The sequence below is a fragment of the Nannospalax galili genome, unplaced genomic scaffold (assembly GCF_000622305.1).
Source record: "Nannospalax galili isolate Female #2095 unplaced genomic scaffold, S.galili_v1.0 scaffold885, whole genome shotgun sequence".
Lineage (NCBI taxonomy): Eukaryota > Metazoa > Chordata > Mammalia > Rodentia > Spalacidae > Nannospalax > Nannospalax galili.
In genome coordinates this window covers 170,705-186,788 of record NW_008354025.1, presented here as the reverse complement: position 1 = coordinate 186,788, position 16,084 = coordinate 170,705, and the positions used below count along the sequence as shown (strand labels likewise).

General features: G+C 39.5%; 1 protein-coding gene across 4 annotated transcripts in view; it reads left to right on the top strand.

Annotated features, from left to right (window-relative positions):
* Scyl2 (SCY1 like pseudokinase 2) overlaps positions 1 to 16,084 on the top strand; it is a 69,404-nt gene that overhangs the window by 5,513 nt on the left and 47,807 nt on the right. For all 4 annotated transcript variants that reach the window (XM_017802721.2, XM_008851148.3, XM_017802720.2 and 1 more), the window contains exon 2: positions 15,745 to 15,947. In XM_017802721.2, the coding sequence (XP_017658210.1) occupies positions 15,771 to 15,947 (177 nt within the window). In that variant the 5' untranslated portion in view covers positions 15,745 to 15,770. The remainder of the gene's footprint in view (positions 1 to 15,744; positions 15,948 to 16,084) is intronic.

Here is a 16,084-nt window from a genome sequence, read left to right as displayed (position 1 = left end):
GATTCTTTGTTTTTTGAGTTCTTTATATATTCTAGATGTTAAACCTCTGTCAGATGTCACTGGTGAAAATATTTTCCCATTCTGTGGGGTTTCTCTTCACTTTTTTGATTGTTTCTTTTGCTGTACAGAAGCTTTTTAGTTTAATGAGGTCCCACTTATTGATTGCTGCCCATAATTCCTGAGCAACTTTTTAGAAAATCCTTTCCTACACCTATATCCTGTAAGTTCCTGCCAATATTTTCTTCTAATAGTTTCAGGGTTTCCAATTTCAAATTGAGGTGTTTGATCCACTTGGAATTGACTTTTGTGCAAGGTGAAAGTTAAGGATCTAGTTTCAGTCTTCTACATTTGTTGAAGATGCTGTCTTTCCTCCATTGTGTGTTCTTGGCCCCTTTGTCAAATATCAGGTGGATGAAATTGTGTGTACTCAGGTTTGGATCTTCAATGATGTTCCATTGATCTGTGTGTCTCTTTTCACGCTAGGTTTGGATATTACAGTGATGCTGGCTTCATAACCAGTGATGCTGGTTGGAAGTACTCTTTAAATGTCTGGTAGAATTCTTCTGTAAATCCGTCTGGACCTGGACATTTTTTAATTGGGAGGCTTTGTATTACTGTAAACCATGCTGTTTTTATGACTATGGCTCTGTAGTATACTTTGCGATCTGGTATAGTAATCCCCCCAGCGTTGCTCTTTGTGCTCAGGGCTGCTTTGGCTATCCTGGGTCTTTTGTGCCTCCATATGAATTTAAAGATGCATTTTTCTAAGCGAAGTATGTCACGGAGATTTTAATTGGGATTGCATTGAATCTATATATTGCTTTTGGTAGGATGGTCATTTTCACAATATTAATTTTTCCAGTCCATGAACATGGGAGGTCCTTCCATCTCCTGCTGTCTTCCTCAATCTCTTTCTTTAATGATTTAAAATTTTCATTGTAGAGATTTTTGATGTCTTTGGTCAGATTTATTCCTAGATATTTTATTATTTTTTTGCAGCAATTGTGAATGGGAGCATTTCCCCGTATTCTTTCTCCAGTTGCTTCTTATTGGTATATAGAAAGGCTACTGTTTTTTGTAGATTGGTCTTATAACCTGCTACTATACTGAAAGTGTTGATCAGTTCTAGGAGTTTTCTGGTGGAACTTTTGGCATATCTTAGGTATGGTATGATATCATCTGCAAAAAGCGATGGTCTGACCTCTTCTTTTCCAATTAGTACTCCTTTAATTTCCTTCTGTCTTATTGCTCTAGCAAGAGTTTCAAGTGCTATGTTGAAAAGGAGTGGAGATAGTGGATGTCCTTGTCTGGTTCCTGATTTTAATGGGAATACTTCCAGTTTTTCTCCATTTCTCCATTGGCTGTGGGTTTGTTGTATATAGCTTTAATTATGTTGAGGTGTGTTCTCTTCAGTCCAATTCCCTCTAGGACATTGAACATAAATGCATGTTGAATTTTGTCAAAAGCCTTTTCTGCATCTATTGAGATGACAATGTGGTTTTTGTCTTTGAGTTCATGTATATATTGAATCATCCCTGCATCTCTGGGATACGGCCTACTTGTTCATGGTGAATGATCTTACTGATGTGTGTCTGTATGTGGTTTGCAAGTATTTTGTTGAGAATTTTTGCATCTATGTTCATTAAGGATATGGATGTATAATTTTCTCTTTTGGTTTTGTCTTTACCCAGTTTGGATATTAGAGTGATGCTGGCTTCATAGAAGGAGTTTGGGAGTTCTCCCTCTGTTTCTATCATTTTGAATAATTTAAGTAGTATTGGTTGGATGTCTTCTTTAAATGTCTGGTAGATTTCTTCTGTGTAAATCCATCTGGGCCTGGACTTTTTTTAGTTGGGAGGTTTTGTATTACTGTTTCAATTTCCTTATATGTTATGGGTCTGTTTAAACAGTCTTTTAGACTTTCAGATTTAGTAGTGTATAGGTTTTTAAAATATTCGCTTATAATGATCTGGATCTTTTGGGTGTCTGTTATGATGTTTCCCCCTTTCATCTCTGATTTTGTTGATTTGTATTTGCTCTTTCTTTTGGTTAACTGGTCTGAGAGTCTGTCTATCTTGTTTAGTTTTTCAAAGCACCAGCTTAGATTCATTGATTCTTTGTATTGTTTTCTTTGTTTCTATTTCATTAATTTCTGCTCTGATTTTTGTTATTTCTTCTCTTCTGCCGGGTTTGGGTTTCACTTGTTCTTGACTTTCCAATTCTTGAGTTGCAGTGTTAGGTCATTAATTTGGGCTCTTTCCAATTTTTTAATGTAAGCACTTAGAGCTGTAAACTTCCCTCTTAGGACTGCTTCTAATGTGTCCCAGAGGTTGTGCTGTTTTGTATTGTCCTTTTTGTTGAATTCCAGGAATTCTTTTATTTCTTTCTTAATTTCTCCTTTGACCCACTCATTGTTTAGGAGTGTGTTGTTCAGTCGCCCCGGGTTTTTGTAGTCACTAGAGCTTTGTCCAGTGTTGATTTTGAGCCTTATTGCCTTGTGGTCCGACAGAATGCATGGAATTATTTCAGTAGTTTTGTATTTGTTGAGGTTTGTTTTGTGGCCCAGTATGTGGTCAGTTTTTGAAAAAGTTCCATGAGGTTCTGAGTAGAAAGTGTATTCTTTGGTGTTTGGGTGGAATAATGGAAAGATGTCTGTTAGGTCCATTTGATGTATAGTATCATTTAATTCAGATGTTTCTCTGTTTATTCTTTGTCCAGTTGACCTGTCTAATAGAGACAGTGGTGTATTGAAGACCCCTACTATTACTGAGTTGGGGTTAATCTGTGTCTTAAAGTCCTGTAGTGTTGTTTTTATAAATTTGGGTGCACCAGAATTTGAGCATATATGTTAAGGACTGTAATATCTTCTTGGTTAACTGTTCCTTTGATCAGAATGAAATGACCCTCCTTATCTCTTCTGATTAGTTTTACTTTGAAGTCTATTTTGTCAGATATTAGAATTGCAAGCCCTGCTTGTTTCTTAGTGCAATTTGCTTGGAATATTCTTTTCTGTCCTTTTATCTTAAGGTAGTGCCTGTCCATGAAGGTGAGATGGGTTTCTTGCAGACAACAAAGAGATAGATTTTGTTTGTTAATCCATTCGCTAAGCCTGTGTCTTTTGACTGGGGAGTTCAGACCGTTGATATTTAAGGTTATTATCGAAAGGTGTGTATTGGTTGCTGTCATTTTGATTTCTGTTTGTGTTCTCTGTAATGTTGTGTTTCCTAGATTATATCTTTGTTTATTTTCTTTTGTTGCCCCAAGGTATAGTTGTTTCTCTCTCTGCTCTCTGTATTGCTTCAAGTATTCTTTGAAGGGCTGGTTTTGTGGACATTTATTCTTTCAAGCTGTTCATGTCATGGAGATTTTTCTTTCCCCCTCAACTATAATAGATATTTTTGCTGGGTATAGTATTCTGGCCTGGCATCTATTGTCATGTAGAACTGGAAATACCTTGGTTCAGGCTCTTCTGGCTTTTATAGTTTGCATTGATAAGTCAGCTCTAATTCTGATGGGCTTTCTTTTGTATGTGACTTGTTTTTCTTTCGCTGTTTTCAGTATTCACTTTTTGTTTCTGTACATTAAGTGTTTTTACTATGACATGTCGTGGGGAGTTTCTTTTCTGATCCTGTCTATTTGGTGTTCTTTGTGCTTCCTGTATTTGTATGGGGATGTCTTTGCTTAATTTTGGGAAATTTTCTTCTACTATCTTGTTTAAGATCTGGTCAACATCATTAACCTGAAATTCTTCTCCTTCCTCTATTCCTATGATCCATAGATTTGGTCTTTTTATGATGTCTCCCATCTCTTGCATATTCCATTCCTGTGTTTTTTTAAATTTTCCATACTCTTTGCTTGAGTGGTCCAGTTCTTCAACTTTATCCTCCACTGTTGGTATTCTGTTTTCCATTTCACTCATTTTAGAGGTGAGGCTTTCCCTTGTTTGAAGTTGACTTATTGAGTTTTGCACTTCCTTCTTCATTTCTGCCTCAGTTTTCTTCAGTGTTTCCATCTCTTTTGTGAATTCATTCAGAAGTTTATCCCTATCTTCTTTTAGCTCTTTGATTTGTTTGTTTGTGTGTTCTTTATATTCGTTGAATTCCTCGATCATGTTTATGATTGTTCTTTTAAATTCAGTGTCCTGGGTTATTTCTAGGGGATTCTCATTGTAGAACTCTTCTACAAGATTGGTGGGCTTCGCTGGGATCATAATGTTTTGGCTTTCCATTTTATTATTCTTTTGTTGTGGTTTTGTCATGAATTTCTTTTGTTGTTTATGATTCTGGTATGAAAATTAAGTTGAAGTATGCTTCTGTTTGTATGATCCGGATGCTTAGATCCTTTCTTTATTGGTTATGTAAGCTGGTTGGTACAGGGTTCAGGTTCTTTCAGGTTTATTTTGGAGGGAACTGATAGTTTCAGATCCGCTATTCAGGGGTACCCACAGAAGCCCAATTCAGGTTCCAGTCCGGTACACTCAGGATTCCTTCACCACGTGTAGGCAGAATCCAGGGTCTGTCAGGCAGTCCTGTGCGTTGTCAACCCTATACCAGAGGGAAGCCAGAGGGGGGCCAGAACTCGGCATGGCACTCTCTGGAGGTCTTCTGAGATCCCAGCCTTAGTCTACCAAAGCCGGATCTGCCCTGGGGCCTTGGGAGGAGCCTCACAAAATCCCAGGTAGGGGGAATGGTATGGCACAATTTGGGGAGGCTCACCACCATGTGGAGGCAGGATTCGGGGCTGTCAGGCTATCCCCTGGCTCTCAGGCCCTCTGGTAGTTAGTTGGAGGCTAGAGGGAGGGCCAGAACCCCACAATCTCTGGCAGTCTCCTGAGCTCCAGTTAGCTACCTTTATGGAGTAGGTTGGAACCCACTCTCTCTGGGTGTCTGCTAGGATCTCAGCCTTAGCCTTCCAAAGCCAGATCTGCCCTGAGGGACCTCACAAAATCCCAGGTAGGGGGATGGTATGGCGCAATTATGGCTGCTCACCACCACATGGAGGCAGGATTCGGTGTTCTAAGGCCCTCTGGTAGTTGGAGGCCAGAGGGAGGCCAGAACCTGGTACTCTCTGGCAGTCTGCTGAGCTCTGAGCATCTACCCCATGGAGGAGGTCCAAACCCACTCTCTTAGGCTGTCTGTTAGGATCTCAGCCTTAGCCTACCACCAGGGTGCTAGTATTTTCTTAAAAAATATATTTTAAGGCCGGGCGTGGTGGTGCACGCCTTTAATCCCAGCATTTGGGAGGCAGAGGCAGGCAGATCTTTGTGAGTTTGAGGCCAGCCTGGTCTACATAGTGAGTTCCAGGACAGCTGGGACCACAAGGAGACCCTGTCTCAAAAAAGACAACAGCAGCAGCAACAACAACAAATATACATATATATATATATTTTTTTAATTTAATATTTTAATTTTATGTTTATGAGTGTATTTACCTGTATGTACGTGAATGCGCCTGTGTTGTGCAATGCCGCAGAGGTCAGAAGAAGGCTTTGGATTCCCCTGGAACTGGAGTTAAGGACGGTTTGTAGCCACCATGTGGGTGCTGGGAATTGAACCTGGGTCCTCTGCAAGAGCAGCCAGTGCTCCTAACCGCTGAGCCATCTCTCCAGCTCCTCAGGTTGCTATCAACAGGTGTGTGCCACCATGTCTTAATGCTGGCAGCCTCCCAACACTTGGGAGGCTGAGGCAGGAGGATTGACATAGTTCTGGCCAGCCTGTGCTATAGAGACACTGCTTAAAACAAAACAAACAAAAACTCTTGGAAAAAAAGCATTCCCCAGGGGGGGAAAAAAAAAAAAACTAGACCTACTGAAATACCTTTTATGATTATTTAGTCCAATAGTTTTTGTACTTCTATTAAAAAGTTTATCTAGTTCACCATTCTTTGTATAATTTAATTCTTTAGAATTTTATACATGTATACAATGTATTTTTCTCATATCCACCCCTCTACCCTCTAACCCCTGGCCCCAACACATCCTTTTCCCAAATTCATGTTATGTCCTTTTTTTGGTCTTTTTTAGACAGGGTCTCCCTGTAGCCCCAGCTGTTCTGTAACTCACTATGTAGACCAGGCTGGCCTTGAACTCACAGAGATCCGCCTGCCTCTGCCTCCTGAGTGCTGGGATTAAAGGTGTGTGGTACCATGCCTGGCGTTCTGTTCTTTTTTAAAAAAAATTTTTATCTACTTATTTTTATTTTATGTGTATGAGTGTATTGCCTGCATGTGTGTAAGTGTACCCATGTCATGCAGTGCCCATGGAGGTCAGAAGAGGGTGTCGGATCCCCTGGAACTGGAGTTAATAGACAGCTGCCATGTGGGTACTAAGGAATCGAACCTGGGCCCTCTGTAAGAGTAGTCGGTGCTCTTAACCACTGAGCCATCTCTCTCCAGCCTGTTCTGTTCTTTTTGAAATTTATTTTTATTTTGTGTATGAATATTTTGTCTGTCTGTATGCAAATGTACCACATGTGTGCAATGCTTGTAGAAGCCTGAAGAGGGTGTCAGATCTCCTCAAAATGGACTTAAGACAGCTGGTTAGCTGCCATGTGAGTTCTGGGAACTGAGGTTTTTTTTTTGGTCTTTCTGAGACAGGGTCTCCCTGTAGCTGTAGGTAACTGGGAACTCTCTGTGTAGACCAGGCTGGCCTCCAACTCAGAGATCCCCTGACTCTGCCTCCCAAGTGCTGTGATTAGAGGTGTGTGCCACCATGCCCAGCTCTAGCATGTATTCTTAACTACTGAATCGTCTTTCTAATCCTATTCTTTGCTTTTTTTAGTAACCCACTGAGTTCAGTTATTGTTACCCACACACACCCCCCCCACAAGTGTGGGAGCCATCCACTAGAGCAGGGGCAACCTTCTTGTGGGTACACCCCCTAAGAAAATGCCACTCCCTCAGCAGCCATCAACTGCAACGTTGGTGGGCTTGTTCTTGTGCAGATCAGCATAGCTGCTGTGAGTGTCACGTCCAGAAGATGGCATTCATAGCACTTTTCCCCATCCTCTGGTGCTTACATTCTTTGGGCAAGGGAGTGGGGTTGGTGGAGATGTCCCCCTTAGGGCTGAGCACTCACAGTCACTTATTCTCAGCACTTTGACCACTTAGGAGTCTCCCTTTAATCTCTGCTCACTGCACAAAGAAGCTTCTTTGACCAAATCATATTTTTCATAGGATAAGCATTTACTGTATATTTGATAATTTATTTGCTGAATTTCAGTGGTGAGGCTTCTGATCATCCATCTTGTAGTCTAATTTTCCACTTCTTTTTTCCCTTCTGTAGCTAAAGGAGCTGAACAGGGAGACACTGTCTCTCCTGCTACTGCCTTGTTGTTATTACAACAATTTCAAGAAGCTGTTCAGCTTCTCATAAAAACTGTATCACACTATTACATAGTCTAGAAATGACTTCCAAATTCTGGATATACATACTATTCATGCATGCAAGGCACATGCTTTACCAGTGAGCCGTGGTCCCAGCCTTCAAGTTTTAGATGGATTTTTTTTTTTTTTTTGGTCTTTTTGAGACAGGGTCTCCCTGTAGCCCCAGCTGTCCTGGAACTCACTATGTAGACCAGGCTGGCCTTGAACTCACAGAGATCCGCCTGCCTCTGCCTCCAGAGTACTGGTATTAAAGGCGTGCGCCACCACACCCAGCCCTCAGATGGAATTTTTAAGCATATGTTGCTTTATAATCTCCTGTGCTGTACAATGGTCTTGCAGTTGTAACCAATGGGCCAAACTGACTGTTTTTGTTTTCTTTCTGACTGCATTTAGCATGGTGCTTTTCCCCTTTAGTAGGTACTCAGTAGTTTGGTTATGTGTTAATTTACTGTACACAGCTAAGTCTCTTCAGTTTTTTGTTTGGTTTTCCATCAGCCTTGTCTACTGCAAGTAATTGCTTTTTGGTCCACTTGATAATAATAAATACTTTCTATAGCTTAAGGAGAATTACTATATTCATCAGATATAATCTTTGTTCTGAGATTAAACATGACTACTTTTTAGGCCAGAGAATGGTTCAGACTGTTTTTTGAAGTGTGTTTTTAAACTTCTAGTAATCTAGAGTGCTGCCACAGAAGAAGCATGCATTTCAGGACTATGTCTCAGTAGCCTTCTCCTTTACATATAAACAGAGAAGCATCACATGTAGAAATGTAGTTATAAAGTCTTCCCCCTAATTTTAAGAAGTATTTTACCAAAGGATTTAATGTGCAAACATAATTTAATTTAAAATTACAGAATTTCATTTTATGAATCAGCCATATGAATGGTTGTATAAATGGCATCCTTTTTAGCATTCAGATAGAATCCTCAGATACTTGTTTCAGTCTCTTTTCAGATAGGGTCTCACTTTGTAGCCCCATCTGGCCTGGAACCTGCTATGTAGGCCTTGGACTCCTCCTGACATGCAGCTGGAGATACTCTTGTCTTTTCCTCCTGAGTTCTGAAATTAGAGGCATGAGCCACCACGCAAAGTTCACTTGTGTCGCTTTAAGGAGTAAAACAAACTATTTTAGTCTTTTTCTATTCCTGTTATTGTTCTTTATAGTCAACGCGTATTTTGTACTTATTGGCAGTCTATGTTCTCTGCTAGGTACTATGAAACTAAAAGTTATTAAATATAAATATTTTCACTGTCAACTATTTTAAGCAGCATTATTTGTATTGCAATACTTCTACTAAAAATGCATGTTAATGATAATTTGTAATATTCTTGGAGGGAGTAAGAAACTTTGCAGTTATTTGAAACTTAAAAAAATCTTTAAGCATAAAAGTTCATAATCAAGAGACGCTGGAAGAACTGCCTGTTGCCCTCAGCTTCTTGCCATCAGCATCAATTGCTGTAATGTTCTTCCCCCTCTGGCCAGGTGTATGTACAATCTAGTGTTAAAACAGATTCTCCTACTGGTTCTGTGGAAAGCCAGATGAATGCTGAGCTGGAAGGTGGAGCAAAACAGTCTTGGGATAAGACTGAAGCTACCCTAACTGATTGGCTGAGTTCTAGGAGAGAAAGATGGTTGCATTTCAGGTGACTTCTAAGTGTACTAGGTGAAATGGCTTGTGTGAATGAACCTACCTGTCATTTGTATTCTGTCTTTGAAAAAAAAAAAAGGTATATTCTGTCTTTATTAGTCAAAGGAAAAGCTGGAAAGCTATCATTTTAAGAAAGATATACCTTACTTACCAAATGGCTAGTGTTGATGGTTAACAAACTCATTGAAGTTCAGTTGTATTATACAGACTCACTAGGATCATTCTGTCCTTAGCCTTCTTTTTATTTATTTATTATTTTTATTTTATGTGTACGAGTGTATTGCCTGCATGTATGTGAGTGCACCCGTCTCATGCAATGCCGTGGAGGTCAGAAGAGGGTTTCAGATTCCCCTGGAACTGGAGTTAAGGACAGTTCACAGCCGCCATGTGGGTGCTGGGAATCGAACCCAGGTCCTCTGCAAGAGCAGTCAGTGCTCTTAAACTCTGAGCCATCTCTCCAGACCCTGTCCTTAGCCTTCTCATACTCTTAAGCTTTTCCTTGCGTTTCTTTGGCTGACCATAGTCGTTCCCAGACCATAGTCTTTCTATACTGACTCATGGTGTAGACATTTTTTTCCTGAATTCTGGGTCACCATATAAAAAACCCTGCTGTATATATTGTCATTTAGGCAACTCACATTATACATATCCAAAATTCAGTGCCCCCTACCCATACAAAATTGTTTGTTCTAAATCTTGCTGTAGTCCATGGCTTTGTCTACACATAGATTCTGAAATTGGAGATGGGTAAGGAGTGGGAGTCTTAGTTTCAGCTTTTCTCTTCATAGTTGGTCACTAAGTTCCTGTAGTTCTAACACATACTTGTTTATTTTTTCTGTATCCTTCTTCCGAATTGCTATTTCCTTAATTCAGCAACCTTCCCCCTTTAACATATATTTAAAATGTGAAGTGAGCATAAAATTACATAGCACAGTTTTTATGTAATTATAACCAAGTGTCTACAACACTAGCCAGCTTTGCGTTCCAGGTGTCCTCTGCATTTTCTTGCTTTGTTTGCTTTCTACCAACATATCATCCTTGGACCACTAAAGTTCTCTTGAGTCTGTCTACACTCCCTTCCTCTACCCATAGTGTATCTTCACTCTGCTGGATGTGTGACTAGTCATCCAGTCAGTGCCAGCTACTCAAAGCTCAGTTTGTTCTTGCACATTACTCTCGGTGATCTGGATTTTCTAGTAGTCTTGTGCCATGATTTCTTTCCTCCAGCTTTTATCTGAGTGGCTTTATTTTTATTGCTACATCCCGCCCATTCTCTAATCTAGTTCATTGCTATTCACCTTTAAAAACATCTCTACCACTACTGTTTTGGGGAAACAGTCTTCTACCCCTGTTACTTTTGCTCTTGGAGCACTGCATATCAATTGTATAGTATTTTATCATTCTGTAGGTCAGTGCTGTGGTTGCTTTACTTGTCTGTCTTTTCTCATAAATCTTTCATAGCTTATTTTTCCTTTACTTCCTCCCCAGTTTTTCTGTGGTATCAGGTACATAGTGGGTATTCGATAATAATTAAACACCAGATTAGTTTCCATGTCTGTTCCCTCCCCATGTATGTAAGTGTTGATTATGTTTGGATGATGAATAAGTAACTCCCAATTTGAACATCAACTCTGAAACTCCCTAGTTTTCATCATGGAAGTATTTGTTGTTTTCAGAGTACACCGTAATCTTCCATTCTACATCTTGGTACACAGTAATCCCTCTTTCTGTAATATTCTTTCCCTTTTTTTGTTCCCACCTGAGAATATTTTTGCACTCATCTTAATATTTCCTTAACTGGTTGCATTCATGTCTCCAATTCATTGCTAGAATTCTGCCACCTGATTGTGCTGCTGGACTGACTTCCTAAAGAACAGAAATGTTTCCATCTCCATCTGTCTGTATTGCACTGTGGAACAAGGTGCAGGCATGTGGTGTAGTACTAACAGTGCTGAGTGGATAGAAAGGTTTAAAATAAGGTTTTGTATCTTTTCACCTTAAAATCAGCAGGAGATATTCACAAAGAACAACTTGGCACAGCAAGTGTTTTCATGATGCCAATAGCAACATTTTCTAACTGCTTACAAAAATGCAGCATTAAATTAAAAAGGGAAAGTGAACCTGTTTTTATTTATAGTTAAATCTATAATAGTAGAAAGTAGGCTGTATTTTCATAATATAGGTAATGGAGCAAATAGAATACAGGCAAGTGCTACTTTAGTCCACTCATCTTCAGACGTTTTTCTTGTGTATATCCAGTAAGTAATTTTTACACTGATTGTGCATTATTTCATCTAGTCCTTGGAGTTTATACCATCACAGAGCTGAATAGGACCTACACTGTTTGTTGCTGTTGTTGTGTGGTACTGGAGGTTGAGGCCAGGGCCTTGAACATAGGTAAGCATTCTACCATTGAGCCACATGCCCAGCCAGGAATTAAACATTTAATGTTGTTATTGATATCCATTCACATTCTGACTGATTTTCTCTTTGGTCTGTTACTGAGTACTAAGAATCTTTTTTGTGTGTATGTGGTAATGGGGATAGAGTTATCTAGGGCCTTCCACATGCTAGATAAACATGTTGCCATTGAGCTGTATCTGTAACCCTCTTTTCACCTTTTATTTTGAGATAGAGTTGCACTTTGTTACCCAGGCCAGCTTTGAACTTGCCATCCTCCTGCCTCAGCTGGGTTTGCAGGCCTGTACCACAAGGCCAGGCTTGTTGTACCTTGATAGGAATTGATGACTTGTATCTTGGTGAGGAATTGGCAACTTTGTCATTACAAAATTTGTTTAGCAGTCTATTGTGTCCATGTTAATATAGCCATGCCATTTTGTTACTCTTTTCATATACTTTTGCCTTTATATTTTTAGTGAGTTTTCTTATTAGCAACATATAATTGAACTTTGTTTTTTAAATAGTTTGACATCTCTACCTTTTAATTGTAATTGTGACTTAATTTTTCTTTTGCTCTCCCTACTTACTTTCTACGGCTACTTTTTTTTGTTTTGTTTTTTTATTTATTTTTTATTTTTTTTTTGAGACAGGGTTTCCCTGTAGCCCCAGCTGTCCTGGAACTCACTATATAGACCAAGCTGGCCTTGAACTCACAGAGATCCTCTTGCCTCTGCCTCCCAAGTGCTGGGATTAAAGGTGTGCGCCACCATGCCCGGCTCTATGGCTACTTTTTTTCCCCCCCTCAAATATAACTAATTAAAAAAATTTTTTTTTGTGCACGTATATCATCTAGAACATCCCAACAATCTTATTCATCTATATACCCACTTCCCAGATGGCACCCTCCCATAGCCTCCCTTCCCCCAACTAGAGCCCTTACACTCTGATATCCCTGCTGCTTTCTGCTGTGTTGTCGGCATCCCCAGCCACACCCCACTACTTGCCCATCTGGTAAATCTAGTCAGCCTGCCTAGAGGTCTTTGTTTTAAGAAGGTCAGCTGTTCCTCATCTAGTAGCAATCAGTTGTCAACATTCCTTTAGATAAGATTAGGGTCTGCTGTTCATTTTCCCATTTCTATGCTGGGAGTCTCTTGGGCCACCCTGGCTAATAACTCAAAAGAAGGTATCTCCTATCTGGCATTTTTTCTTGTTATGTAGCCTTTAGCTATCCATAGACATATGGACTCTTAAAAAATTATATTGGCCCCTTTAATCTTTGGTTATACTTTCCTTTTGGGTGTTTAAGGCCATACAGTTGGCCCAGATAAACCAATTTATTTTTACTCTTAAGGCTGTTTGAGGATCTGTTCCTCAGGGGTCACATGGGCTTGGAAGGAGCCCCTGGCTCCTTTCTATGGCTACTTTTAAGTCCCTGATTTTGTATTTTTTGGTGAGATAGTTCTAGGCATGCTTTCCTTTGTATTTATTCTTTCTTGGGGTTTACTAATTTGTATAGTTTAATAGAATTAGGAAAAAAATTGACGATTCAAGTATTTTCCATCTCTCCCTCGCTTTGGGGGTCTTTTTTCATATGTTAGGTATGTTAGACCTATAGTTTTGTCCCACTGGTCACTGAGGCTAGCCTCCCACTCTCGAACCTGCCTTTGCCTTCTGTGATGGGATTACAGGTGTGCTCTGCCACACCTGGCTTTTAGAACAGGTTTGTTCTACAACTAAGACATGGTCATTCTAGGGTTTCTGCTAAATACCTTAGTGATCAGTAAGGGCTCCCCACCCTCAGGGAGGAGCAATTGAAAGACTTGATCCTTGTGTGAACTCTGAACTATTCCCCTCATAGCTCTCTGGCTAGTTCTTGTTATAACCGGAAATCTCATGCTGTATACAGCACTTCAGCATTTACCAAAATGGGAAGGGTGCTCAGCATTTTGAAAGTCTGTCCCAGAACGTCCAGCCATGTCATCTTTGAGTTCCCTCATGATGTTGGGCTTTGTTCCTGGCCCCAAGCTCCTCACTCAGCTAGATGTTGGGTGGGAATTCTGCTCTTTGCTCTGAGGCTTGAAGTGTCCCCTGGCAGAAAGGGGTGGCTGTCCTAGCTGGGGTTCTCTTTATTCATTTTCTTACCAGGATCACAGGTCCACACTGCCTGTTTGGTGCTTGAAAGCATGCCTTCATTTATTTTTGTCTAGTTTTCTAATTGTTTAAGAGGATAAATTTGGTTCTTTCTTTCATCATAGCCAGAAGCTAGAGTAATATTTTAAATGTATAATATAAATATTTAGGACTAGAAAGGAAACTGATTGATTTTTTTTTTAAATACTTAAAGAAAAGATTTTTATACCTGCACTATGGGTGTATACACACACACACAATACTTAAATAACAAAATATATTGTGGAGTCTACTAATACCTCTAATTCTCTCTGAATTCTTTATCTGACTTCAGGTTAGAAACTGCTACTTTAAAATATCTAAGCTCATGTGTTCTCTGAAAAGTCTTCCTATAACTAGAGATAAGAATGTTTGAGTTTAAAGGATACTTCCTTTAGATAACAGATACAATTTACTAAATGAGAAAGGTCAAATGTAATTGTTAATCATTAACAAAAAGTTATTGATCATTATGCTTACTAAGCAATTACTGATCAATAAATGATCATTAATAACACTAAGTATTATATCAACTCATAAAATTCTAAGAACATTTTATGACCTTATGCTTGTACATTGTGTATGTGCACTTGCATGGGCCATGACGTGTGTGGAGGTCAGTGGACAACCTCATGTGTGGTCCTTCTACCTTGTTTGAGACAAAATATCTTTTGTTCACTGCACCCCAGGTTAGTGTCTGTGACCTTCAGGGGTTCTCTCCTCTCTGCCTCCATCTCTTGGTAGGGAAGTCTTAGAATTATAAATGCCTGACCTTTTGGGTGGGGTTTTTGTTGTTGTTGTTTTTAGATTTTTAAAAATTAATGAATTAATTTGGTTGTTTTGATATAAGATAGGGTCTTCTTGTAGCCCCACCTGGCCTGGAACTCACTATGTAGACTAGGCTGGCCTTGAACTCACAAACATCTGCCTACCTCTGCCTCCCAAGTGCTGGGATTAAAGTGTGCACCACCACACCCGGCTTAATTTTTAAATTTTATGTGTATGAGTATTTTGCCTAATTGAGAATTTTGTACACTCACATTGTGCAGTGCCTTTGGAGACCGGAAGAGGGCATCAGATTCCCTGGAACTTGATATTCAGATGGTTGCTAGCTGCCCTGAGGTTGTTGGGAACGGAACCTGGGTGCTTTACAAGAGCAGTTAGTACTCTAAACCTCTGAGTCATCTCTCCAGCCCCTGTTTTTTTTTTTTTTTTTTTTTTTTTTTTTTTTTTTGAGACAGGATCTTCCTGCAGCTCCAACTGGTCTGGAACTCAACTATGTAGACCAGGGTGACCTTGATCTCATAAGAGAGCTTCCTGTTTCTGCAGTGATTAAAGGCACGCTAAACCACCCCCAGCCATTGTGCATATTTTTCCTTTTGCACCTTTGCTGTTGATGCTTTTCTTTTTTGTTTTTGAGATGGGTCTCATTCTTTAGCCCAGGCTGGCTTCATACTTGGAGCGATCCTTCTGTATAAAAAGTAAACCTCCTGAGTGTTGGGATTATAGGCATGAGCTACTAGGCATGGTTCTCGTTTTTTAAATTTTTTTTTTTTATTTTTGAGATTAAGCCTTATTAATGTTACCCAAGTTAGTTTTGAATGTCTTCACTGAAGGATCCTCCTGATTATGCTTTCTAAATAACCGCTGTGGGTGCACATCACTGTACCTGGCAAAGTATGACTTTTCTTTTTGAAGATGTTCTCAGATCATTTCATAGTTCAGTAGTAACATTAACTGTGTAGTAAACAAAACTATAAAATATGGATTTATTGTTTATTGGGCCATTGGGTCCTTTTATATTGTTTTTAGTGTGAAGAGTCAGAACTTCTGTGCCATATTGAGCCTTAAAGGATTAATGTAGTTGATAGCATCATTCTCTTCCTTCATGTTAGGGCCAAGTGTGAACTTTTGTTTCACAAAGTTTTGTTTGGTCTGTGAGAACTGAGGTTTAGAGGCATGGTTTGTTCTAGACTAAAATTTATATTCAAGCAGTTGCATACTCTGAAGACAAAACCAAACATTATGTGGTGTTCAATTGCTCTTTTGGGGGAAGAGGTAAGTTTTAGAAAACAAATTATGAATAAGTGCTAAAGCAAGTAAAAATGGTTGAGTTTTCCATGTCCTCTGTGTTTCTAGGGAACCAGCTCCCCAGTGCTGCAGCCATGGAGTCCATGCTTAATAAGTTGAAGAGTACTGTCACAAAAGTGACAGCTGATGTCACTAGTGCTGTTATGGGAAATCCTGTCACTAGAGAATTTGATGTTGGTCGACACATTGCCAGCGGTGGCAATGGGCTGGCTTGGAAGATTTTTAATGGCACAAAAAAGTCAACAAAACAGGTAAGTTACTCAGGATAGTCTCCTGCAACATTAGTACAGATTGCTTTTGTAGTCATTTGCAGCTGTGTATTGCTTAATGACTAGTATATGTTCTGAGAAATATGTTGTTGATTTCTTCATTGTGGGAACATCATATA